Raw genomic sequence first — 27,568 nt, 5'->3', positions numbered from 1 at the left:
GAAATTAAATAAAGTAAACTTGAAACTTGACAATTTTGTGCCATCGGGTATAACAGTGTCCCATACAGCGATTATTTACGGAAGATTGTGCGTTTGCACTGTCATCCAATCCACACGCTATTTAAAAAATCGTTATGCGGTCCCTGATAAAGATAGCACCATCTTCCCGGCCCAATAACAATTTTTTTTTTCAAGTTTTTGCAAACTTTTATGGACCACGATTGAAGCAAACAGCCATCAAGTTTCGAAAATGCACTTTTCAAATTAATGCATTTGATCAAATGTCAAACTGGGACAAAGTCTTAGAAACAGAAGTAACTGAATAAATTTTGTCACCATGCGCTTTAGAACAATTTTTATTTGAAAATGATTGGAGCAATCTAAATATGTATACATTTAATAAGTGTTAACAAAGTGCTGCATTGAAAATATGTTACACCAATAATGTACAGCAACTTCACGTACGCCAAGAAGATCATATCAAATGGCTCACCCCTCCTACATGTCATCATAATCATCACCTGGTCGTGTTGAATTCATTAATATCTCGCATATAAAATGTGTTCATTTTCGGTCGAAAGTCCATTGAAAATCAAAATATAAATGACCCAATTTTTTAATATCACGGTCATCTGTCCACATGCCTATCAATTCTTAGTTTGAAAAAAATCTAGTTCTTGTAAACCGTTGAATAAGAATGAGTTTATTCACTGCCTTTCTCATATTCGCAGAGGGTTTCCTCGTAGAGTTCGTACTGGCTTGTATCGTATCGTCATCATGCTCGTAAGTGTTCATAGTCGATGGTGACGCGGCCGGGCGAGACCATTCTGGATTAGGGGTTCTAAGCGAAGCACGCGACTTTCCTTTTGGCTTCAATTGTCTACTCCGATTCCATTCCCGAAATAAGTTTTCAAAGACATCGGCGACGTCCCAAATCTGATGACCGTCCTTGGCCGAGACTTCAAAGAACGGGAGTCCGAGCTCGTCACCGAGTTCGACGCCTTCAAGGTGAGAGACAGTGCGATCCTCAGTGTCTAAATCGTTCTTATTGCCAACCAGTACACCAGGTATCTGGGATGTTTGAAGAGCGTCCTCTATGGAGCGTTTGCAATTAACAACAGTCTCAAAGCTGTATCGGTCGGTGATTGAATACACGAAGAGAAAAGCATCTCCCCAAATTGCGTAACGGCTTCGATGACCAAGATAATCCTACGAAAAGAATGTACATAGATAGGTTAAATCGACGAAAAATTATTCCTACAAAAAGTAAAAACACTGGTAAAGATGCACGAATCTGTGGTGCAGAGATAAGATGGCTACAGTGGTAAAGTTATGGGGGAGAGGGCGACTTCTCACACAATTCACCCCACACAGTGACGCACTTCTTGTACGCATAGTTTTCCTTTAAGTTGATTTCATTTATTGTTTCTGCAACTTTTCATTGATTGTACAAAATAACAAAGAAAATACGTAAAACATAACAAAATATTCAAGAATAAAACACAAAAGAAAATGTGAACAAGGCTATATTTTCTATAACAAAAATTTTAAAAAAGGTTGCAGGGGTTTCCACTATAAGCTTAGCTTGACTTTGTGGCAACCCCTGTGGATATGTACCAGGAACCCTTCATTACCAATCCCGTATACAATATAACCGGACCTATAGCAGTACAATTCCCGAATACCATATATCAGGGACCGGGCAGTGCCAATCTCGTTTACCATATACCCGAGACCCGACAATACCAATCCCGTATCCGGGACCCTTGACCATACCCGGGACCCTGTATTACCAATACAGTATACCAACATATCCAGACCAATTCCGTATAACATATACCCGGGACTCGACAGTACCGGTCCAGAATACCTGGCAGTGCAAATCCCGTATCCCGGATCCTACATTACCAAATCCATATTCCCGGGACCACACACCTAAAGATTGTACACTTCCGAATTCCGTATACCATATAGACGCGGCCCTACAGAACGAATCCCAAATATACCCCCATTCTAATCCCCTTTGTAAAACATTTACGGAAATAAATCTAAGATATTTAAATCAATATAATGATTCAAGAGAATGATCATACCTGACCAGCAGTATCTTGTATTTCCATGGTAACATCTTTACTATCCACTCGAGTTTGATGACGACACAGGTATTCTATTCACGAGGAAGAAAATGTACATGTATATCATTTACTGAGGTGACGTCAAAACCCAGTGTATTTTGGAACCAGATATGAAAAACATATGTTGCGTTTGGTGAGCTGAAAGGGGGCTATTATAGTATGTGTAGGGACTAGGGTGTAGAATTTGTGGCGCACATGGGGTGGGGGTGATGGTTTTGAACATGTCCAAATCCTTTATGCGTGGATATCTTATCAATCATAAAAGATGTCAATGGATACACAGGCTTTTTGGTTTTGTTTTTTGTTCAAATTGTGCTTATTTCATGGATTGTATTGTGGTTGATAATAGGCGTTTTTTAGAGAGAGGTAGTGGTTTGAAGCTATGTTAGGATGCTGAGGATAAGATCAGGTTTCACTGCCCATGTTACGTTTGGCTGGAAAAAGGACAGTTGTTGATCAGAAAATTTGGGTGGTGAGAGGATGCATTGCCCATACAGGGAATACATCCTCTCACCTTGTGTTTTGTTAGATTGGAAGTGAATGTTGGGGTAGTTAGTGTGGTGGGCGCATGTTGGAGATGTTTATGTGTGGATGTGTCCGAAGTCCTACCCTGCCTGCTAAGTGCTAGGTTAGTGGTGGGCGCATGGGCGAGGATCGGCCGAGGCAGGTGCGCGCGCCTGCCCAATCGCCTAGCCTAGCTAGCTTAAACAAATTCCAATCTTATTAGCTAGAAATTTTCACTACAGGATAAATTTTGACCGCTTTTTCTTGTAGTGTTATCAGATTTTCACGATATTAAGTACTTTCTGAGATATACGACCGTCCACGAAATATGGTCACGCCCCGGGGGGGGGGCACTCAGTATATAATGCATAGTGGGTATGTGCCGCGGAGGGGACCCCCATTTTTACACTCAAATTTCCGTTCCAAGGCATAGCATTTTTGTCTTATTGAGGAAAAAGAACAAAGAAAGCCGCTCCAAGGCATAGCATTTCCTTCTTATCGAGAAAAAAGAAGAAAGAAATCCGCTCCAAAGCTTTGCATATTTTTCGTTACGCCGACCGTTCCGGTCGCATTGATCTGCTACAATTTTGGTGAAAAGCGGCCGTAGAGCGCGAGCGCACCCGGCAGAGGCCGCGCTAGCTGCGTCATGCACGATTGTCCGTTCCATAGGGATGCATACGCACTCACAGAGATACGGAGATCCGTTCCGAGGACCCCCGTTTTCACAAACATTTGTAGTTCCGAAGCCCGTTCCGAGGACCTTCCTTTTTACAATAAGCCCGCTCCAAGGCCCCCGTTTTTTGCCTCGCCCGCGGCACACCCCTACCACTTTTTTGGTCGAGTGCCCCCCCCGGGGGTCACGCGCGAAGGTCACACGACCATACTTTTCACTTACCCATCACCCTGAATAATACGGCGAACAATGTCAATGATGACCGACATATGCGATATGCAGTGTGCACATATGTGATGCACTAAATATAGCTGCGTTTTCTTTTCCGAATAAAAAACGTGTACGATGATCAAAACGAACAAGATAATTCTCAAATCGGAAAGTACCCGAGAGCAACAAAACCTCTGTTCCCGGGCGACATTGTTTACACTATGAGAAAACCTACTAAAAACAACAACGCCTGAGTATTCATTGAAAATAAAGAATAATAAATTAGTTGCTATTGATACCCATTCTTATGTACGCACAGATATCGCCCGACGATGAAACTTAAACCGGCTTTACGAGTTTTCTTGGACAATAATGTTGTGCATCTTTGAAAGGAAGTGGCTCCCCCGAACGTATTATGGTACAGGGGTTAAAAAAAAAAACCGTCATCAATCACGTGACATAAAATAAAAAACCGTATTTTCTTTGTAATCAGTTTCAACTTTTTCAATTTCAAGTCAGTGATATGTAAGTTAAACCATTAAGTGTTGTATCCATGTATTTCCCCCCAAAAATGAAAAAATGCCAACATAAAAAAACGAGCGTTATTTAGTGACGACAAAGATTCTGTTAACGAAAGTATATGAAATGTTCCGAAAAAGCTTAAGATGTGAAGAGCGCCGCACACGGCGTTCCAGGAACAGGGCGTCAAGACTATAGCAAATGCGATCCTTGTAGCTATGATCACGTGATAGTGTATCACCGATTAGAATATACGAACTATAATCAGTATTATGGTGTAAGTTGCCTATTGCATATTCGTTTCTCTACGTTTTATATAATCATTATAAGGGTGCTGGATAATCGCCCTAACTTGCAACGTGCAATTTGTAAATTTTGTATTATCGTAATCTTTGGGAAACAACGAACGTAACCCGATGCTTTATTGCATGTAACTGTCAATTTGTAACTTAATAGCGGTAATCCTAATATCCAAATAACTACCAATTCATATCTTTTATACAATCATAAACCCTGGGATCAGACACTGACTTTTATATTTTACGCACAATTAACATTTAGAATAGACACTTTTCGCATTCACAACAACGAGGACATTAGATCTGCGGATCGTGTGCAAAATTCTTGTTGCTATTGCATGTATTGTAACAGCGACATGTCCGTATATACAGTGCGTCCCCCCAAAAAAAATATACACTTTGAAATGGCTGCCAAATAAAAAATATAGCACTTTGGGGGAAAAGACTTATAGATATGGAAAGCCAATAAAGTCAACTTTCAGATGACACCAAAAAGTTGGAAAACTATTCATTCTTGAGCGAGCACTGCCCACTGAAACAAAGGGTATGAAAATTAGGGTGGGCCGGAATTAGCCTTCCAATTTCTTTCAGGTTTTTTGTTTGGTACATGCAAAGTTGAGGGTTATTTGGTGAATTAAAGATCAGTTTATTGTTTGTGAAAATTTAATGCGTTATTAAATTGAAATTTAAAGCATGAGTGATCATGAATTGCAATTTTTAGTGCAGCATTTTGTCTTTATCATGTGGATCTCAACAATGTGTTCATGACAGTCAGGAGAAGAGGGGGTAATATGACTTAGGTAGGTGAAGTACGTTGATGGGATAAAGGTCAACAGAACATTTAGCAACCCCTCTCTCCATCTCAACCCCCCCCCCCCACCGCTTCTCTCCTGAGAGACTAAGCTCAGCTAGGCGGGGCAGGAATTAGCCTTACAGTGTTTTTTTTAGTGGTTAGTCCTTTGGAACTTGCTAAGCTAAATTAATGAGTGAGATAAGTTTTGGTTTCTTAGGCAAATTTCATGAGTTACTAAATTGAAATGTAATCATGAGTGAACAGCAATATTGTAATTTTAGTGTAGCATATTCATCTTGTGGACCTCAGAAGTGTGTTCGTGAGTGTCAGAGTAATGTGATGGTACATGTTACAAGCAAGAGGGCGAGATATGCTAAGACTTGGTTAAAAGGACATTCCTCTTCCTTTTGTCCTTTAAAATTTACAAATTAAAAGTCATATGTACCCTCCCCTCTCCACCACCATTTCCCAGCCCCCCCCCCCTCTCTCTCTCTCTGTCTCACTTCCCGGATTGTAGCGTATTCAAAACTTATAACTGCCAAGTGACCGGTGGCTGATGGTCAGTTTTGTTATTGAATGATTACCAAGAAATTTAATGATTATGATGAGTAATGAAATAATTAATTGAAAAAAATGAATGTTTGATTGATCACATTGCACATTGAATGAGTTGATTTACTGATAAATTGTTAATTAAATGATTGATAGGAAAAAGTTGATGCCCCAATTCAGAATTAATCATTAAATCAACATTCTGCTCTGGACTTCACGCGTACGTGACAATATAGTCTCTCAACAGGAGGGGAGGGCGGGAAAGAGGGAGGGGGCAGGGGCTGAATGTTCTGTTGAGCCTTATTCCATCAACCTACTTCTCCCACTTAAGTCCTATCTCATCCCCTATTCTCCCGACTCCCATGAACACATTGCTGAAATCCACATGATAAAGTTGAAATGCTGCCCTAAAAGATATCCAAATAATAAAGTTTAAATGCTGCCCAAAAAGTGTAATTTGTGTTCACTCATGCATTAAAGTTAAATTTAACAATTTATAAAATTTGCTTATGCAACCAAAACTGGTCACGGTTGATCATTAATTCATCACAACGCCCTTAACTTTGCAAGTTCGAAAGGATTTGCTGCCTCTCAAAAACTGACATAAATTGGAAGGCTAATTCCAGCCCACCCTAATTTTCATACCCTTTGTTTCAGTGGGCAGTGCTCGCTCAAGTCTGAATAGTTTTCCAACTTTTTGGTGTCATTTAAAAGTTGACTTTATTGGCTTTCCATATATGTAAGTCTTTTCCCCCAAAGTGCTACATTTTTTATTTGGCAGCCATTTCAAAAGTGTATAGTTTTTTTTGGGACGCACTGTAAATCAACGCATGCGACACCATGCATGGCATAACAATTTCGCAAAGCCTGCAACGCAAATTGTTTACAACTAGATAAAATCCCGCCAGCATGCTCGCCAGCGCCACTCCAACCAGGGACCCCACCGGGCTAGACATTCCTGAGAAGCGCTAGGGCTACATGGTACGTGTATGGGCACGGATACGAAAGTGGTTCTTCAAACTAATCGAGTACATAATAAGGGAGAAAAAACAAACTTACTGAATGAAGGCTTAGATATATAACATTACAGTCCATCGAATCGATATTACATCTAACATGGATTATTAGTGCATGGATCGCGCTTGCACATAAATCCATGGGTAACATTCACCTCTCCAGCTAAACCGTTTTACATGCGTTGATCTACATATCATTGAAATCCATCTAGATTTTTTTTGTTCTTTTGCTTTGGCTCCTCCTACATAACGGCAAGCCATCTCGCACACAATGTGAAGGACGTTGATTATGCCCCGTGGGCATTATGTTTTACTTCCCTCCGAAATGGGGGATTAGATTTTAAATTATTCTTACATTGTTAGGAAATTATATACCGAGGTGGTGATGATTATCAGATTCTATTTATTTTCAAAACCTGAATCCATTATAAACCTATAGTTTGATGAAAATATTGTTTTAATGGGAAAATTAAGAATTATATTTTTGGCATAGGTTCCATTTATAGAGTGCAAAAAATAGAATATATCTTGAGGCGCACTGATTGACTGTTGCTTCCACAGCTACCTCGAGGGCTATGACGACACACATGTGGCTCTCAAAAATCATCCCAAATCGGAGATGTCCAAATCGGATTCTCGTATCGACTATAATTTTGCACACGAACCGCAAATCTAATGTCCCCGTGTTGGATACGAAAAGTCAAGATTTTCTCATGTCACACAACCTGCACTGCAGTACAGTTTTTTTACAACGGTACCAGGGGAGCGTTTCATGAAAGGACTTGTCAGACGTTTTATCCGACAAGTCCCATTTTATCCGACAGTTACCATAGTAACATTGCTTATCAGCCAATCAAAATCAAGGAAAGATGTCAGAGCTGACAACTTGTCGGACAAAAATGTTGATGAAACGCTCCCCAGAAGTATCTTCCAAAATCAACCAGCGTCGTAGAAGTCCGTTCCCGTTGTTGAGTGAAAAGTGCCAGGTAAATGACCCGTCACATTTGAACGTTGTATCCATGTAGGCCGTAACATAAACAAATGCAGGTCTTCACTCAGTCCAATGTGTGTTTCATGTCTTGTTAAATGCCGTGTGGTATACGCTGTGTTCTCATTGCTCTTTATTGATATCTAGAATTGCCTGCCCTTTGTTAAAAAATTAATGCATTAAGTTATAACATAATGTCTCTCATACTCTACACAGTCCAAAATATGTGGGATCAGTTTACAACGGGTTAACAAAGGGCAATTCTACATAATAAAGAATAAAGTACTTCATATCAAGAAATATATTTGAATGAGAACATATGCCGGATAAATCGTTCAGGTGCCCGTTTCATGAAGAATTGCAACTATTTTAACTTTGTCATTAAGGTAACTACCATGGTAACATGGCTCTGTAAACAATCACAATCAAGGTGACCATGGTAACGTTGATATATTTGTAAATCTTTATGAAATGGGCCCCTGGGGAGACATCCCAATAATAATTTTTTTTTTAGCTTTTCGTTACTCTCATCGGTGACAAAAGAATGATAAACTTAATGTATATAAATTGAATTGATATATTACCTAGTGTAGGGTCGTAATCACCAATGAATCTCCGTGTGGTGTAACGAACTGTCAAGGCTGGAGAGAGAGGGAAAATGACGTAACAATGATGATTCCTTTCAATGAAAAAAGAACCAATAAAAGTAAAATGACAACCCGAAAGCGTTTCCATTTTTCATCCAACTTCTGTTTTTGTTTTTTTATTTTTCGGTGGATCGTGGTTAAGACTTGCTGCTTTTTTTCTGTTTTGATGAAATTGATAATGAAAACAGATATTTAACACATTTTAACATTCGACTTCCATATTGCACGGAAAATGCAAGATATGTTTTGGATTTAATGTGAAACTTATACATATTGCGAATTATCAAACGGAATATCGCTAGAGGACACTTTTATAAAGGTTTGATCAAAATTATCATTCTGTTCGTGACGTTCGACGACCGCGAAAAGTTGCTGACATATATTGTTATTACAATGGACTGAATGAATCCTAAAAATATTTTTGAAGAAGACAGTCGCGAGCCGCAATTGACATTAAATTGTTACTATATCCATAACAGAAACAAAATCATCAGACCACCGAACCTTTTTTACTGGATGACAAGTAAATACAAATTTGGACACGCGGGCCTTGCGTCGATTATGACTGGCAACCCTATTATTATAAATAGCGGTTCTCATGATACTCAGAGTATATTATGATTACCGAACCTTCTTCGGGTTCATGAATAATTAATATCCAGATTATGAATAGAGGTCCTTGTGGCTAATCACCCTCACGGTGAATTATGAATAGAGGACCTTACAAAATTATAGACGTATCTCATTTCTATATCATGGCTAGCAGACCCATATTGATAAAGTCTGATAAATAGTCGTTATTAATATAAAAAATATTAAGACTAGCCGCGGGTCCTGGGGCATCATGCCCTGAACCGATTGGTCAGGTCACGTTAAGTGGGAAGTAGGTTTTAATTTAAAAAAATAACAAAATACTAGTGAGTGTGTGATGAAAATCTATAAAACAAAATGACTTTCAAAGTTTGTAATTTGTGACGTCTAGCATGAGCAGATTCTAATATAGGGGGTCTATCATCTAATATGAAATTCATAAATTCAATGTTTTTTTCTTACAGATTACAGAACGGGTAGGTATAAAATGATGAGTCTGATGATACATGTATATTAAAAGCAATAATGACATCAGTTAAAATTTTGTTTACAGAAAATAATTTTTTTAATGCATCACTCGCATTTATGAGGGAGGTCCTCGTGTGGGACGGCATAAAATCAAAATGGTAAAATGTCATATCTGCATTATACATTTTTCACCAAACCTTCACCAATATTTTGTACTATTTGTTCTGCTTTTATTAAAAAAAACTTATCATCAGGATGAACGTCTCTTATATAAGATCGTAACTTACCAGTTTTACCAACGCCTGGTACACCCAGTAAGACAACTCGAAATGTGAGTCCATTTGGTCGTGGGCTTGTTTTCTTCGAACCCGACGATGATATCGGGTCAACGAAGTCCGGTGTACTGTATCCTGCGATGACCGTGGAAGCTCGACGTCTTCTTGGGGTTGTCATGGTGATTGATTTGAATTTCGATGAGCAGAAAACTGTTTTTTGCAACACGTTGATGTTATCACCTCTCTGATTTGCTAACAACCGATGGCAATACGAAGTCCTTGTTTTTATATTTTCCTTTTATAAAAAAAAAACGTACACGTATACATGAGAGACACAAGTCTGTATTTTAATGATGTAGCAAAACAATCACGCACTCTACCTGGGAGAACTCAATCACTTCTCACAATGTCCATAACAATCAGAGTTCTAATCCATTCGCTTGTTATTTGTGATTAATCACAATACTTATGGTTGGTGTTTAAAATGAAGTATGATACCAGCGCACCTGTTCCGGATAAAGTTCAACTGTTGGGTTTAATGTGAAAGTTGATATACCGTTGTAAAGAATAAATCACTCTGCTACTATAGTAGTCAGCAGCAATCTCTTTATAGGACAGCGATCACAAAGTCATTTTCGATGATTCCCACAAAAGTCAAAGAACGTTGCCATATTAAAGTTTCTACGTGTATTTCATCTCTTTTCGCCGTCACTTTCACCAAGTTGTTTTCAGAAAGCAGAGAAAGTATTTTAAGTAAAAATGAATAAAACGTTTTGTTTTAGATGTTAATATTTGTTAAGTTCATGACGTAGTCTTAGACATTGCTTTAATAAAGAGCCTCAAATTAGTTCTGAAAATAGAAGAATGGGATGAACATGTCTGTATTTTATATGGCTTCTACTCATTAGTGGGTACATGAAACATGTATCGATGGCACTCTTCAAAATAAATTTTAATAGAATGTGCAAAGTTGAACCAGATTATTGGTGGTACCGTCTTCTTGGTACTCAAAAGAGTTTAAATGCTATCAAGTACTGTGTCCTTTGGCAGTGGTGCGTTATGTGTATCTAATGACGCATTATGGGTTATGGGTAATTAAGCTCATTATAATTGAGGTAAATTCATGTTAGATCCAATGTCTAAAATGGTGGCAAGTGATGTCCAATGATGTAAGGCGACACTGGTATCCTCTGATAATCACAGACATATAATTAGTAGGCCTATCAAAAGATTAAGGAAATATAAAATGGTTTTCAAATAGGAAACGAAATGGATTACCTGATGATGTTGACACACACCATTCAACTACATCATGCGGCGTCAAACAATGTTTGGTTTACCAGAATGTTGTCCAGTGCAGTTGTCATGGTTGTAGATCAATGTATGTATTACATTTACCAATATCCAAGTAAAAGCTTTGAAGTTCACATTGTTGGCATGTCAAGTGTTATTTTCATCATTAGTAGTTTTCTGAAAAGATACAAAGGGAGGAAATATTAAGCATTGTAACTATTACATCATCATCGTCGCCATCTTTGTCACCATCATCATCATCATCATCACCATCTTCATCATCATAATCATCACCATCATCATCATCATCATTGATCACCGGCACCCTCATCACTTCATTGACAAACCCACCAATGGGGGTTATTGAGAGAGCAAAACAACAACAACAACAATGAACATGTGAGTAAGATATATTTCCTGAAAAGTAATATTTTTTTCCCCGAATAATGATGCGATATAGCTGTTAGTAGTCTTTATCAATAATCAGAATAAATTCTTCGGGGTGAACTAAAATTCGATTTGTGCCGAGTTAAGGTATGACTGCAATTAGTGGCGATAATAGTTTAAAGATTTTTTTCTTGAGGGACAACATTTTTCTTTCAAAGATTTTATTAAAAATAAATTTTCGTGACTGATTTTGACCAAACATCCATAAATAATTTACCTTTTGCTCTTCTTTTTGATGAAAATGATATAAATATGGACGTAAAGTTTTTATGGCTCCATGTTTAAGTATATCACACACACAGGTGAGAAATTAATTGGAATTTGCAGCTTTAGATTTTCTAAAGTTAAATCAATGTTGATTAATGCCTTTAAAATCGAAGTATCAGATGAAAGTCATATAAAAAAAGCCCTGAATGTCTCCATCTCTATCCAATACATTATAACAACGTGATCTAATATGGGAGGCCATCTGGTTTGGATAGGGTCTAATGATGATTATTAGTCGGCTACACTATAATGGTGGTCGGAGGTCGTAAAGGTTATAGTACTATAATAGCTAAATGATGACAACATTGAATGTTTCTCTTTGGTAAAATGCACTATCAATTAAAAGATATAATTTTTATATATACAAAGGGTGGTGACAATGAGCCTAATTAACACCCCTTCCAGGTTCCGTACAACACTTTGGATGTCTTTTGAAAATAATCATCCATCTGAAATTATATAAATAAATAAGGATATAAAAGTTAATAAAAATTGACTAAATAATACATAAATAAAATGAATGAATAAAATAGAAAATAGAAATGCATAAATTACATGACTAAAAAAATACATTCAAATAGAAAAAAGGCATATAACTGAATCTAATTTATTTAAACATAACTGTATGAATTAATTATTAGTTTTGATTAGATTAGCTAAATAATTTTTCAAATGATATCTTAAACCAGTGGGTCCAATATGTGAATGAACGAACAGGTAGAACCACCCGTCATATATCGACATCGAATACAATGTTCAAATATAATAATTTCCTTGACTTGATTAGCAATGCCTTCTCTGTTTACTGATACTTAGAATGTGATTTAATGTCAACACGTGTGACGGGGTGAATATTCTAGTTTTACAAAATTGTTGAAAGAGTGTAGAAATAGAATGTAATATTTCAAAAGAAAGATATTTTATGAACAGGCATACCAGAGACATGCTGTACTATGTATCATGCGCGTTAAAGGAACATCATTATTATCATTGGTATTACACAGTAAAAACGCTGTTTAAGATTTTATACAACACTGTTTACTATATGAACCTTACAGTATTTGTTTAACCATTCAAACAATCATGTTTATTTTTTTTAAGATTAGATATTGAAAATTAAACTTTGTTGCTTAAGATTTAAACACTTGTTTAAACTGTTTAAACAATTACTGTAAGGTTCATATAGTAAACAGCGTTGTATAATTTTTTTTACTGTGTATAATTATCATTATTATTTTCATTATCAACATCATCATTACATGTATCACATCATTACCACATCATCATCATCATCTTCATATTATTATTATTATTATCATTATTATCATCATTATTGTTATAATTATTATTAGGAGACACTGTTTGAGCATTAATGAGCCACAATATCTCTCGGTTTTCAAGAAGATATATCATTTATCATCTTGACTGACAGATGTTACTTGCATGCTTGGTGAGTTTTATCTATCCTAATCTGTTCTATGCTTAAACCATGGCTAATTGAGCAATGGTCGTAATAAACGAATGAATATGGTGGTGTGGACGGTACTGTAGCACACGCCAGACATACGAGAAAATAAATCTAGCGTCATTTTTAAATACATGAATGACGTCGAGGTAATTAAGTTGAAATCCATGCCGACCGTATTGCCATCCCCATTGAAAACAAATTATTCATGTTCTTTTCTTGATGCCCTTGCAGTGTCGACTTTAAAACGCTTTGAATAGTGCCAGCATCTAAACAAATCTGAAGCTGTGACCACCCGTTATTTCGATCACAAACCCTCATTCTCTTCATTTTGATTATCGCGAGTCAGGGGCCGCGGAATGGTTATGAAAGTAGGAGGGGGGGGGGGGGGCTCGGCTGACATTGCAAAAAAACATGAGATGACCATTTCTTACGTTTTTTGTACTCCTTATTAAAAAAAGGGAAACCGCTCCTGAGAGTGTAGATAGGCAACCATCTCTTTGATATTTGAAGTAGTACAAAAGGAGGAGGAAAATAGGAAGGAAAGCGAAGAAATAAAGATTACTAAAAACATGAAAAAAGCGAGGTTTAGCCTTGTGATTCGTCAAGTCCCCTGTTATTTAATTAAACAAGAAAATGAAATGACGACACGTCTAGATGAAAAACTTCAAACGAGAATGAAGAAAATGACTATGAGCATTTTTTCTAAATTCGTTTTACAAGACAGAGACAGCAATTCTGCGTAGACTATTTTTAGCAGGGGCAGCGTCAAGTCATTTTTAAAAGATTGGACTAAAACATTATATCAATGGCTCTGAATAGAGTGATCCATCCGTATATTTTATGTGCATGTTTATATATTTATATTTAATCTAATATCTTATGAAATGTATATGTTTATTGTGATTTTTATACGGTAAATAAAACCAAACCAAACCAAATGGAAAAGGTGACTAATAGTTGTCTTCAGTTGCGGCGCACCCCCGTAAAATTTCAACAATCAAAACAAAAGAACCCCGAAAGCCTTCATTTTGGAGTGATGACCTTTTTTACTTGTCATTTTTCTCTGGAGACAAAACGTCCTTCATTTTAACGTGACAGATGTTCAATTTTTCTAGAGACAAACGCCCTTCATTATTTTTAGTTATGGACTGTTTTCATTATTAGGTACAAAATTTGTACAAATTGCACCCCCTCAAAAACACTGCTTCTGCGACTGCATGGTCTTTATTCTTTTTTTCCTCAGAAAGGGGTAAGGCCTATTTATCTTTTTACAACAAAATAACGGTACTCTCCTTCCAATAACAACTTCTTTCTTCATTTAAATATTCTTTTTTTTTGCTTCTTTTTCAAATTTATTTTTAAATGTCATTAAAAGATATAGGGCTATCGCCCGTGAGGCGCCGCAATGACCTGTGATAGGTCCAAGGTAGGTGCCAGAATAAGTTGAAGTACAAAAAGGAAACGGAAGTGGTAATTAACTATACGTTGTTACAGTTCATGTATAGTTTAATTATGTCTATATTGTGTTTAGCTTATAATTTGACCCCAAATTATAATTCTTGGTAACGTAAAGTAGTAACGAAGGATTTTGTGTTTTTTTTATTCCTAGAATCTATCAACGAAGTTTAATGGTCGAGTCATATAAAAGGCGGGTTTTTAAACAAAAGTTGATTATGATAAAAAGAGGAAAAAATAAACGAAAAATAACGCTGAATGGTGGGAGACTGTAAATCCCAGAATAATTTTCCACAGTAATGAATAGGTATACAAACAGTGATATCGCATGCAGTTTCAAATCCGTAATACAATCATGATAAGCGTCATTAAGCCTTAATGTAATACCATTATCCTAGACACAATCATAATTGAACAAAGAGAGACGGTGTATAATGTAGCTTTAATAATGGCAACGGTTCCAAATTGTATTGGGAAGAAAATGAACAAAGATAATTATGGTCTCCCAGGTTAGTATTTGCTTGGCACATTTAACATATAATTATCTAATCTAGTCTCTGTCTGTCTCCCTCTTTGTCCCGCGCTCTCTCTTTGTCTCTTCGATTCGCTTAAAACCTTTACCACTTTTTTTCTTACCCCTGTCGGTTTTCCCTCTGCCATATAAGGTCAATGGGAATTACACAATATTCAGTCGACAATATATTAAGAAAAGAAATTACTGTATACACAAACCCACCCACCCTCACACACACATATATATGTATATAAATTTATATATTATATATATATATATATATATATATAGATATGATTGTTTTCAAGTGAAATTCATATCAATTATGAATAAAGTAAAGTCCATCCTAGCACAAATAGTTATTGGGATAGATGGAACAATTCCAGTTCAAGTTTAGGTTTTACCCCCCATCCCCCCTAAAATAAAAAAGTTATGTCATTAACATGTATTTTGACAACAAAGTTATATGCGAACCACAGGTGATATGAAATTGAGAGAGGTGAAGATGACGCACACTTGTTATTTTTCCTTGTGAAAAATGTGTGAAATATTGAATAGCTCAATTTTCATTTGATAATTGTTTTATTCCTTTTTACAAAAAATCATTTACAAATTTACAAATTAAATATGCGAAAAGTGACAAATTTGATAGTTAATTTGATAAAAATACAAACGAAAGGAAATAATGTTGCATCATCTGTCCCTATACATCTGTACAAACTGACCAATGTGTGAAGATACTGCAGCTGATTTTAACAAGGGAAAATTAAATACATTTATAGTTTTCTATTTTGTTTTCTATCGGATCGGGATTAATTTTCAGTACTATGAGTGCTTGATTTATTTTCTCTCTCTATTTGTTCTATTATTTAAAAAAATTTATTTTAACTGTAAAAAGTGGCAAAATAAATGATTCCAGAAGAAATCAAACGAATCAGTCCCACTCGCTGACTATGCTATTATTTGAAAAAAAAAGAATCGGCTAGCATTCCGAGATGTTTAAAATTTTGAGCTATATTTAGTTTTATTTTAACAAAGATGATATAAGAAGCAGGTTTATTGAGTGTACGTTTAGACTAACAAATGAATGAGTATTTTTTATCGAATAATTGACTGTGATTTATGGCAGACTTTATGGACTTAAGGTGTCGAAATACTATCCTGGTCTTAATCACACACACAAGTGAGTTATTCCCTACTGAGTACAAATAGCCTTGGTAAGGGAGTAATTAGAGATAATTAGCTAATGATCAATGTTTACAACCTCTTTATAGGCGCCATGTAACTACCAAGGAAGGTCGGAGGAGCAGATTGTTGGCTGGATGTGTCCTCAACAAAAAGATGGCCATTTCATGAGATTTGTTTTGTGTTTGTCCATGGGAAGGGGGGGTGGGAGAGATAACACTCTCCCACACGCGACTGTACGAAATTCGAATTGAGGGGGTATTATGCCTAGTCTGCAGGCGCAGACCCTGTTTGGAACTTTGATCAACAAGTGTGCCTCCACGCAAAAACTAGCACATACAAAACTTGCTGTTTCAATACGAGAGGGCCTTCAGTACACAAGGCATGAGTAGGCTGCACATTCAGACCAATGTCCATGCCGATGCAAAGTCTTGAGATGACACACAAGACATATGAAGCTTCAAACATTTGATTACTGGAAGAAACAACAAATACAAAAATCCTTCGTATTATGTCATGTTTGTGATCAACATCAAGTAATATGGTGATTCATAATAATGTATTGTACTTGTAAAAGTAAGATTTGAATTGAACATTGTAGCTTTATTTGTTATTTTGGGACATATTTAGAGTAATACATTAGGCTTATATTCATGGCGGGATTCATTGTGTTATTTTTATTGTCGCAGTTTTGTTGAATTGGACGAATTAGATAAGACTGGTCGGTGGTATATAAAGAACCCACCATATTTATCCATCGGTCAATGACTCTTAAAACTCTTTTTCCTACCTTTATTACCTTTTATTGGAAATAAACTCTGATAATACAGTAGTTGTTTTCCAATGTCTAGCGAAGGACTGAAACACCCACCGTGAATTTCCACCATTAAGTTGAGGTTTTTGAATATTTCGTCCTGAATTGAATCCTAGTACTATTTCCCCCCCCCCCCCAAAAAAAAAAAACTGGTGCCATCACCATTCCTGGGTCAACTCTGACTTTTCACTTTCTGTGTACCATCAGACGCCTTTCCTGGTCATTCTCACCCTAGATATATGTATTTTGTAATGTAGTATTCGCCATTGTACTGGTCGATCATTCTCGGTGAATGTCTCTTGCTATATACGCTTGACTACCATTGTTACCTTTTATTACACATAAACTTGATCTATACAATATATCAGACTTCAGTAGATGGGTTTGAACCATATCCCATTTCCCTCTATTTTCCTGTTTCTCTCTCTCTCTCTTTTTTTTTCTTTTTCTGTCCGGGTTTGCCCACCCCTTCAATTTCCATCATAGTAACAAGTTGTTGTTGTTGTTGTTTTAGACTCACTGGTTCATTGTGTCAATTATACTGGATCATATCCTAACATATTCCTAACCGTGCTAACCCCTACCCTGGGATATAAGGATTTGAATCAATAAACCACAAAAAGATGTGTGTCTTTCAAGAAAAACGGCTCCATAATAAAATGTGCGACGTCAACAAAATCAAATCAATGGACATGATAGACATAAAATCAATATTAATCCAAAACAAGAGAACAAATGACCTTGTTTTCACTAAATCATAATGAAATAACAAAGAAAGCAAGAACGAACCTTATTCAGGAATTAATCATCGATGAATGTATACCCTGGAAGATAACGCCTTCATCACAATCGACCATCATAACCTTGTTCATTGAATGAGTGCAATCGACCAGTGATTCTCTTTAAAAAAAAACCAGATCTGTTTTAAGCTTATTTCCGAGTCTGACTTAAATGAAAAATAACCAAGATAAAACAAGTTTGATATCGCTAAGTGTCCACTTACAAATGTGAAGTAAGTCCAAAACAACTTGTTTTTAAAACACGAAAGCTCGATCCTTAGTCCATTTCATGTAGCAATACATGAAGCATGTGGCGGTTGTAAGTGGTACAGTATTCCGCTCCTAACATGACAAAGTGTGTAGACAGAATGAAAGACACAATAGATAAGGGTGAGCATTCCACCACAACAACAGGTATAATGCCCGTTTGATGACTGCCGAACTTCTCTATTTACAAACGGAGTAATTTTCATGGTCCATTGAGTAGAATATACATTTTTTTCACATGGCGCATTATTGCTTTGCGTTTGTGTTTGATCACAGTAGCAATCTGATTAGGCCTACGGATAAACATAGAATAAATTTTGTTGCTTCTTCGTATTTTTCTAGTTCTGGCTTTTCTTGTTGTCTTCAATTCCTCTGATTTTCTTTCCTTTATTCTTTCTTTCTTCTTCTTTCTTATTCATGTTTTTATTCCTTCCTTCTTTTTCTTCTTCCCCATGCTTGGCTAGAATGTATAGGCCTATTTTGGATTACTGCAATGTCGTATAGAAATTTTAAACGAATTTCACAACTGAAAAGAACTGGCACTTCTGGTTCTAATCCACTTAATACAGGCGCAAGGACAGTTAAAATGGAATCCATGTCATTTTCACCTAATTTTGCACAGAGCTACTTCAGCACCTAAATACTCCAAATATGCAAAAAAAATAACATAGGTTCACGTGCTTGATTTTTTGCTATAGAGCTTTGAATTTCACTCAATATGAAGTTCTCAAGAAATGTGCATTCAAAAGGTTTGGGCATTTTTAGACATCGTAGGATTTTTACGTTGAGATTAAGAATGGATCTTAAGTATACATTATTCTGAACTGTGAATTTTGATGAAATTTAAATGGATTTTGACTGATTAATATACACTGTAAAAAATGAAGTGCTAATTTAGCACTTACAGTGCTTGTATAGTGACTGCACTACGCGTGCTGATTTTCTAGTTCAAATTTAAACTAGAAAGTTAGCACTCGTAGTGCAGTCACTATACAAGCACTGTAAGTGCTTAATTAGCACTTCATTTTTTTTACAGTGTATTAATCGGTCAAAATCCATTTAAATTTCATCTAAATTCACAGTCCAGAATTGTATACTTAAGATCCATTCATATTGATATTCATAAGCACTTTTAAAGCTAGCAGCATCTTTAATAAATGGTGCCAGAAGATCACTGCAAAAACCTATCTCAAAAATTTGAAATTTCTGTAACAAATTTGTGAAGTACATTGAATGCTGCACTTTTTTGCAAAACCCATGTCATTTTCACCAAAATTTGCAAACTTCTAGAGGAAGGTACACTTAAGAAGAGTAAATAATTGAAAGAAGGGATTCATGTGCTTGTTTTTAAACCATCAACACTTTTGTTGAAGGAAATGGGCTTTTTAAAACACCCAAATCGTCCCAAATTATCTGTATCAATGTTAAGCCCCCATCACACTTATTCCGAGTCAAGCAAAATTGGCCTGAATGAAAGAACTATTGTTTGACCACCAGTTAGTCATTTAAATCTACTTCGAACACCGTTCGAAAATATCCCTCGAATGTTTGAACATGACCAAAACCTTCGGGACGGCCAAAAGAAATGACAAAAATATTTCGAATGCACTCAGAATGCAGTCAGGATATTTAGAATGCCCCTAGAATGTCCCAGAACGTAGCACGAATTATCAATCTGACTCCATTGCGGTTCATTTTGATTAGTGTATGATGATACACCTGGTCAATTTACTGAATTTCACCTCCAGTTCGGTGAATTCATAAGTTCCTCCCAAAATTTTTTTTTCTTTCCAGCTTCTGCTTGTTTCCTGCTGATTCCGAATAAGTGTAAGGAAATATCTCAAACTCTACCGTTTATTCAAACTCGAGGTCATATTCGTCAGAACTTGGAGTAACGCAGAGTAAAATATTCTGAAATTGTAGAGATGTTAAAAAATGGTTCCATGGATGATTTTTCGGCCAATTAGCTTCATAAAATATTACATCTGATATGCCGTTAGAATGCAGATCAAGGGAAAATCAGCATCGCTAATTAATCAAAATATTCGTCCATTGTGACGTCAAACCGCATAGCGTAAAATATGCGCAGATCTTCTGGAGTGTATACACTTCACGCAAATTGCCGAACCTTCTCAGCAGCAGCAATGGGTCGTGTGGTCCAGTGGTTAGAGCATTGGACTCATAATCGCAAGGTTGTGAGTTCGAATCCCCACTCAGCCATTGTCTCCACTTTGATAAAAAGACCCAAGAGTAATATCTGTCGTCTATAAGGTCAGCCACTATGACTGATTACCCTAGACGGAAAATGTTTCCTAGGTTATTGGTTATATACCAGCGTGGCATTTACCAGCAAAATGCTGTCCTGCCAAGTTCTTACTGGAGTAAAAAGAGAGAAAGAGAGCATTTTTAGTGTACAGTAGTTAGAATACGCACCGCAACGTTTGCCTACCAGCTTAAAGCATTCCATAGACGAGTGTTTAGTCCTTCTCATTGTAAATAGAGAGGCACCTGCAAATAAAGAGATATTGACCAAGTAAATTAAGCGATCAGTTTGTGATTCCTTAACTTAAGTTGCGAGTGGAAATAAGTTGAGCGCGAAACACAAGGAGACTGGATCCCTCACCAAATATTATTTCCTTTGGTTTGTTTACCTATCATCTGCTGTCTTCGTGTATTTGTGTGAGTTTATCACCTCGACGTCCGAGCGCTTGCAAAAACATTTCTAATTTCTTTAAATTGTCTAAAGAGAGACGAGTAGAAGTCCGCCAAGGATAAACAAATGTGACAAAAAAATAATGTAGTTGCAATGAGAAGGATGAAGATGATATCTCCATCTCTTACTGTCTCCTATCTCTCTGCATCACCAATCCCTTCTTCTGCCCCATCTCTCACTGTCTCCTATCTATTTACATCACCCATCCCTTCATCTCCCCCATCTCTTACTGTCTCCTATCTGTTTACATCACCCATCCCTTCATCTCCCCCATCTCTTACTGTCTCCTATCTCTCTGCATCACCAATCCCTTCATCTTCCCCATCTCTCACTGTCTCCTATCTATTTACATCACCCATCCCTTCATCTCCCCCATCTCTTACTGTCTCCTATGTATTTACATCACCCATCCCTTCATCTCCCCCATCTCTTACTGTCTCCTATCTATTTACATCACCCATCCCTTCATCTCCCCCATCTCTTACTGTCTCCTATCTTTCTGCATCACCAATCCCTTCATCTTCCCCATCTCTCACTGTCTCCTATCTATTTACATCACCCATCCCTTCATCTCCCCCATCTCTTACTGTCTCCTATCTATTTACATCACCCATCCCTTCTTCTCCCCCATCTCTCACCGTCTCCTATCTAAACATCACCCATCCCTTCTTCTCCCCCATCTCTCACTGTCTCCTATGTATTTACATCACCCATCCCTTCATCCCCCCATCTCTTACTGTCTCCTATCTATTTACATCACCCGTCCCTTCATCTCCCCCATCTCTTACTGTCTCCTATCTTTCTGCATCACCAATCCCTTCATCTTCCCCATCTCTCACTGTCTTCTATCTATTTACATCACCCATCCCTTTATCTCCCCCATCTCTTACTGTCCCCTCTCTATTCACATCACCAATCCCTTCTTCTCCCCCATCTCTCACTGTCTCCTATCTGTTTAAATCACCCATCCCTTCATCTCCCCCATCTCTTACTGTCTCCTATGTATTTACATCACCCATCCCTTCATCCCCCCATCTCTTACTGTCTCCTATCTATTTACATCACCCATCCCTTCATCTCCCCATCTCTTACTGTCTCCTATCTATTTACATCACCCATCCCTTCATCTTCCCCATCTCTCACTGTCTCCTATCTATTTACATCACCAATCCCTTCATCTTCCCCATCTCTTACTGTCTCCTATCTCTCTGCATCACCAATCCCTTCTTCTCCCCCATCTCTCACTGTCTCCTATCTATTTACATCACCGATCCCTTCTTCTCCCCCATCTCTCACTGTCTTCTATCTCTCTGCATCACCAATCCCTTCTTCTCCCCCATCTCTCACTGTCTCCTATCTATTTACATCACCAATCCCTTCTTCTCCCCAATCTCTCACTGTCTTCTATCTCTCTGCATCACAAATCCCTTCTTCTCCCCCATCTCTCACTGTCTCCTATCTCTCTGCATCACCAATCCCTTCTTCTCCCCCATCTCTCACTGTCTCCTATCTATTTACATCACCCATCCCTTCATCTCCCCCATCTCTCACTGTCTCCTATCTATTTACATCACCCATCCCTTCTTCTCCCCCATCTCTCACTGTCTCCTATCTATTTACATCACCCATCCCTTCATCTCCCCCATCTCTCACTGTCTCCTATCTATTTACATCACCCATCCCTTCTTCTCCCCCATCTCTCACTGTCTCCTATCTATTTACATCACCCATCCCTTCTTCTCCCCCATCTCTCACTGTCTCCTATCTATTTACATCACCAATCCCTTCATCTTCCCCATCTCTTACTGTCTCCTATCTCTCTGCATCACCAATCCCTTCTTCTCCCCCATCTCTCACTGTCTCCTATCTATTTACATCACCGATCCCTTCTTCTCCCCCATCTCTCACTGTCTTCTATCTCTCTGCATCACCAATCCCTTCTTCTCCCCCATCTCTCACTGTCTCCTATCTATTTACATCACCAATCCCTTCTTCTCCCCAATCTCTCACTGTCTTCTATCTCTCTGCATCACAAATCCCTTCTTCTCCCCCATCTCTCACTGTCTCCTATCTCTCTGCATCACCAATCCCTTCTTCTCCCCCATCTCTCACTGTCTCCTATCTATTTACATCACCCATCCCTTCATCTCCCCCATCTATCACTGTCTCCTATCTATTTACATCACCCATCCCTTCTTCTCCCCCATCTCTCACTGTCTCCTATCTATTTACATCACCAATCCCTCCATCTTCCCCATCTCTAACTGTCTCCTATCTCTCTGCATCACCAATCCCTTCTTCTCCCCCATCTCTCACTGTCTCCTATCTATTTACATCACCGATCCCTTCTTCTCCCCCATCTCTCACTGTCTTCTATCTCTCTGCATCACAAATCCCTTCTTCCCCCCCATCTCTCACTGTCTCCTATCTAAACATCACCCATCCCTTCTTCTCCCCCATCTCTCACTGTCTCCTATCTATTAACATCACCCATCCCTTCTTCTCCCCCATCTCTCACTGTCTCCTATTTATTTACATCACCCATCCCTTCATCTCCCCCATCTCTCACTGTCTCCTATCTATTTACATCACCAATCCCTTCTTCTTCCCACATCTCTCACTGTCTCCTATCTCTCTGCATCACCAATCCCTTCTTCTCCCCCATCTCTCACTGTCTCCTATCTATTTGCATCACCCATCCCTTCATCTCCCCCATCTCTTACTGTCTCCTATCTATTTACATCACCAATCCCTTCTTCTCCCCCATCTCTCACCGTCTCCTATCTAAACATCACCCATCCCTTCTTCTCCCCCATCTCTCACTGTCTCCTAATTTATCTACATCACCCATCCCTTCATCTCCCCCATCTCTCACTGTCTCCTATCTATTTACATCACCCATCCCTTCTTCTCCCCCATCTCTCACTGTCTCCTATCTATTTACAGCACCAATCCCTTCATCTTCCCCATCTCTCACTGTCTCCTATCTCTCTGCATCACCAATCCCTTCATCTTCCCCATCATATTGCTCTCAGCAATATCCACTACACCCTTCTTACTTTTATAGTTCATTAAGTTATGAATGCTCGTTCACTATTCTGAAACCTTCTTCTTCTTCTGTTTTGAATTCCTCCGTTCACCGGAGAACTGCAAGCCTTTAGTTGCAGTACAGCATGGTAAAAATGAGCTGTTAGTCACTGTTCGATCAACAAGGCGCTGTCTTGAGAAATGTATATCAAACACAAATTGAAGAGTACCAGGATGAAAGTCAGGAAACTGATACGAGACGTTGCCAATGGTACCATGGAGGATAAGTCTGGTTCCTGCAACATGAAGATAGGAGTCTGTATTTGAGAAGCTTGAGAGCACTTTAATGGCATCCTCTGGAAAATGCTTCAGAATATTATTTCTAAGATGGGTATAGGCCATGCATTCAATAACAAAGTGATAGACAGTTTCAGCAGGTGCATGGCAAGCAGGACAACTTGGGTCGGAAACTAGTCTGGAGATCTTGCACAGTCTTTGGGTGAGATAGGTGCTGGTAAGAAGCTGAGCTTTCATATTATCCGGAGATGTGCAGGGTGAATGACGGAAGCACCAAGTCAATATCAAGGAACAGAAGAAGGGACGACTAAAGGGATGTTTCTTCGGAGAGGGATGCAAGAGCCTTACTTTCTTCGTTACTTTCTTCTTCCATGTCAGATACGAGCAACCTTGCTGCAGGAGATCCAGTAGAGATGGAAGATTGTACTTCTCTAGCAGAACCTTGAGGACTTTAATAGTACAAACCAATTGATTTGTATTTGCACTCTGAATTCATGCTGTGATATGGTGTTAACAATAGATGTTCACTCACTGTAAATGCTAGACATGCCCTTTGTCGCATTTTATAATTTTTTTTCATGGGCGGTATTGATGTAGCGTGATCTAATGGCTCGGTCAAAAATACCATTAAAATGCTACGAACGCAGTACGAATTATTTTGTAGTCCATTTCGTACATGTCGTAGAATCTTCCCAAGAAGATCGTACGAAACCAGCGTTCGCAAACCGTTCGTAAGTTCGCAGCGTGGTCGATGGTCTTGTCCAACTTTAACGAAACCCTCTCTTCCCAAGCTGATTCGGTTCCGAAGAAACACAGGATTTACATCATGTTTTATTTAGAGGAGTTAGCCGCCTCGCATGACAATATTTTCTCACCTAAAATCAGACGGGTGAGGTAATGTCATGGAGTGATCAGAAACCTAGATATGTCAATTGAACTATAAATGAATGGATGGACATAATAGACAGAGGAGAGAGAGAGAGATAGATAGAGAGAGAGAGAGAGAGAGAGAGAGAGAGAGAGAGAGGGAGAGATGGGGTGATCTTATCATCCAACTACTCCCTGTCAGAAAGCGAAAAATACTTAACATTGATACATAGACCCACTGGCGTACCTAGGATTTTCCAGCAAATACAAAAAAAGGTCTTCAACCACAAATAAAGGATTTCTTAGCACACAAAAAATTGACAAAAAAAAAAGGTCTTCACGTTCTCGTCAGGGGGTGCAGGGATACATGAGTTGTGACTCGCTAATGCATAGATCTTTCAAATGTTAAATACTTCTAAATTTAGAATTATTGTTATAATTCCTTTCTGTACTGAAAATGCTGAATAGCTGCAAACCGATGTGATTGTATAGGTTTGTGGAGATTACTTTGTCCTCGTCCTATTCTAAAATCGGGACAAATAATGTTGAAAATCAATGATCTCAAAAGGCTGTGTTGTGTTGAAGGAGTGGTTTCATGACTCAAATTGACGATTCCCTGTATTGGTCTAATAATGCCATTGCATTTAAAAGGACTACATGGGTGTTTTTTACACAGCCTTTTCTCTTTGATTGGCTTAGCTGTGATATGACAACCAGTCATACTTGACTAATTTTGCCACAGTTATTTAGTTATATTTCTAATAGCTCGTCTAATTCGTGTAATGCCAATTCGTCCAATTGTCAACTAGTCTTCTACCATTTGGTCTAACATAGGTCCGTCTACTCACCACATGGTCTACTTTTATTTAGTCTAATGCCATTCCGTCTAATATCCAGTTGGCCCAATAGCCATTTAGTCCATATACAATTTGGTCTAATTAAACTAACGTGTTAATTGTGCAAAACGCATGAAAAACAATTGGTATTAGACCAACTGGTTATTAGACGAAATGGTAATAGACGAAATGGTGATTAGACGAACTGAGGATTGGACCAAGTGATGATTGGACCAAATGGTGGTTAGACGAAATGTTGATGGACGGAATGGCATTAGACTAAATGAAGGTAGACCATGTGGTGAGTGGACGAATTGCTTCTTTCATATACTTTGAGGTTGTCTCTTTAATTTTCTTTTCAGTTTATTCTTTTTTTCTATGTCTTTTTCTTGTTCTTTGCATTTTTTTTTTTTTTTTTTTTTTTGGGGGGGGGGGGTCTTCTATAGATCTGCTTTTCGTGTGCAAAATTCTTTCATGCGATACCAGAATACCATTACAATTTGTTGAAATCCCGCTTTTATGCATGTACGACTGGTCATCATAACATATGCCTGCCTGAGCTGTACTATCATGACTCCAGCTGGCTGGAGACATGCGAAATGTAGATTATGACATGGATAAGAAAGTAGTTTTTCAAACAAATCGAGTAAATATTGAGTGAGGAAAAACTTACTTAATTCAGACTTAGATATAAATCATTACAGTCCATCGAATCGATGTTACATCTAATGTGGATTATTGGTGATCACTGGCAATTGATTCCATGGGTCAAATCACCTCTCCAGCTAAACAATTTCGCATTCGCTGATATGTACGCATCATATGCAATAGGCCTATCCGTCTGAAACCCATCCGACTTTGCGTTTTTCCACCTTTCCTTGCTCCTACACAAACGATATGCCTCTAGCACACACTGTAATGAGCATTATGTTTTACTTTCCCCCGAAATGGAGGATTAGATTCAAACTTTCGGGGGACCACTTCCATTGATGAGTGGATACCAGGCGCGACCATGGGGTTTCGAAAAGCACCCTAAACAAGGGAAGCCATCATTTCCAGATCAACCCTTAACAAGTATTTGGCTTGTGAAACCCTACAAGTATTGGAAATGTATCCCTTTTTCAGTATTTTAAACATCGTTTTTGACACCCTTATAACGTTATATAGGCCTATACGTAACGTACTCTTTCCCTTTTTACGCGTGATCGCGCCTGGTATCCACTCGTCAATGGAAGTGGGCCCCCGGGCGGCCTCTCGAGCTCTGGGAGGAACCAAAATGTTGTCTTTGGAAAGTCGTCTTACATCGGGTATGTCGCTGTTACCATAGTATTCATTTTTTGCACACGAACCGCAGATTGATGTTTCCGTCGCAGATGCGAAACTGAGCTAAACAAAATCCTCATGTCACACAATTTAAATTACAGGACAGTCTTTTACGACGGGCCCAAAAGTCTCTTCCAAAATCAACAACCGTCGTAAATATGCGTTCGCCAGCGAAAAATGGGGAATGACGTTTCGATGTGACAGCCCCTTACAGAATCGAGTAAATAAATATTCTAAGATCATGGAAGTACGATGGCTTCATTTAAACCAAAAAAGGCATATTTTCCATTTTCACTATTTGATCTCTTCGTATACTTCGAATAAATGGTGACGATCACTCACTATA

The 27,568-nt window shown here is 38.1% G+C and overlaps 1 protein-coding gene across 2 annotated transcripts; it reads right to left on the bottom strand.

Annotated features, from left to right (window-relative positions):
* Window positions 1-323: 323 nt before the first annotated feature.
* LOC129283316 (ras-related and estrogen-regulated growth inhibitor-like) lies at window positions 324-18,444 on the bottom strand. Of its 2 annotated transcripts, none has more exons than XM_064114946.1 (6): window positions 17,903-18,444; window positions 10,949-11,140; window positions 9,683-9,965; window positions 8,274-8,330; window positions 2,094-2,167; window positions 324-1,209 (listed from the first exon to the last, which is right to left on the bottom strand). In XM_064114946.1, the coding sequence occupies exons 3-6, from the start codon at window positions 9,846-9,848 to the stop codon at window positions 655-657; spliced, it is 852 nt and encodes a 283-aa protein (XP_063971016.1). In that variant the 5' UTR covers window positions 9,849-9,965; window positions 10,949-11,140; window positions 17,903-18,444; the 3' UTR covers window positions 324-654. The 2 variants fall into 2 exon arrangements, with proteins under 2 accessions (XP_063971016.1, XP_063971017.1); XM_064114947.1 differs by having other exon boundaries at window positions 18,117-18,328.
* Between the last annotated feature and the right edge of the window lie 9,124 nt (window positions 18,445-27,568).

This window comes from Lytechinus pictus, unplaced genomic scaffold (assembly GCF_037042905.1).
Source record: "Lytechinus pictus isolate F3 Inbred unplaced genomic scaffold, Lp3.0 scaffold_20, whole genome shotgun sequence".
Taxonomy (NCBI): domain Eukaryota; kingdom Metazoa; phylum Echinodermata; class Echinoidea; order Temnopleuroida; family Toxopneustidae; genus Lytechinus; species Lytechinus pictus.
The sequence above is the reverse complement of the archived record's forward strand: the minus strand, read 5'-3'. Positions and strand labels throughout refer to the sequence as shown.

Excerpts from the sequence above, each read along its gene's own strand:
- LOC129283316 (XM_064114946.1), bottom strand. The coding sequence starts at position 9,848 with ATGACAACCCCAAGAAGACGTCGAGCTTCCACGGTCATCGCAGGATAC. Across the intron at positions 8,331-9,682 it reads ACCAGGCGTTGGTAAAACTG|CCTTGACAGTTCGTTACACC; the intron begins GTAAGTTACGAT and ends CTCTCTCTCCAG. Across the intron at positions 1,210-2,093 it reads TACAAGATACTGCTGGTCAG|GATTATCTTGGTCATCGAAG; the intron begins GTATGATCATTC and ends TTCTTTTCGTAG.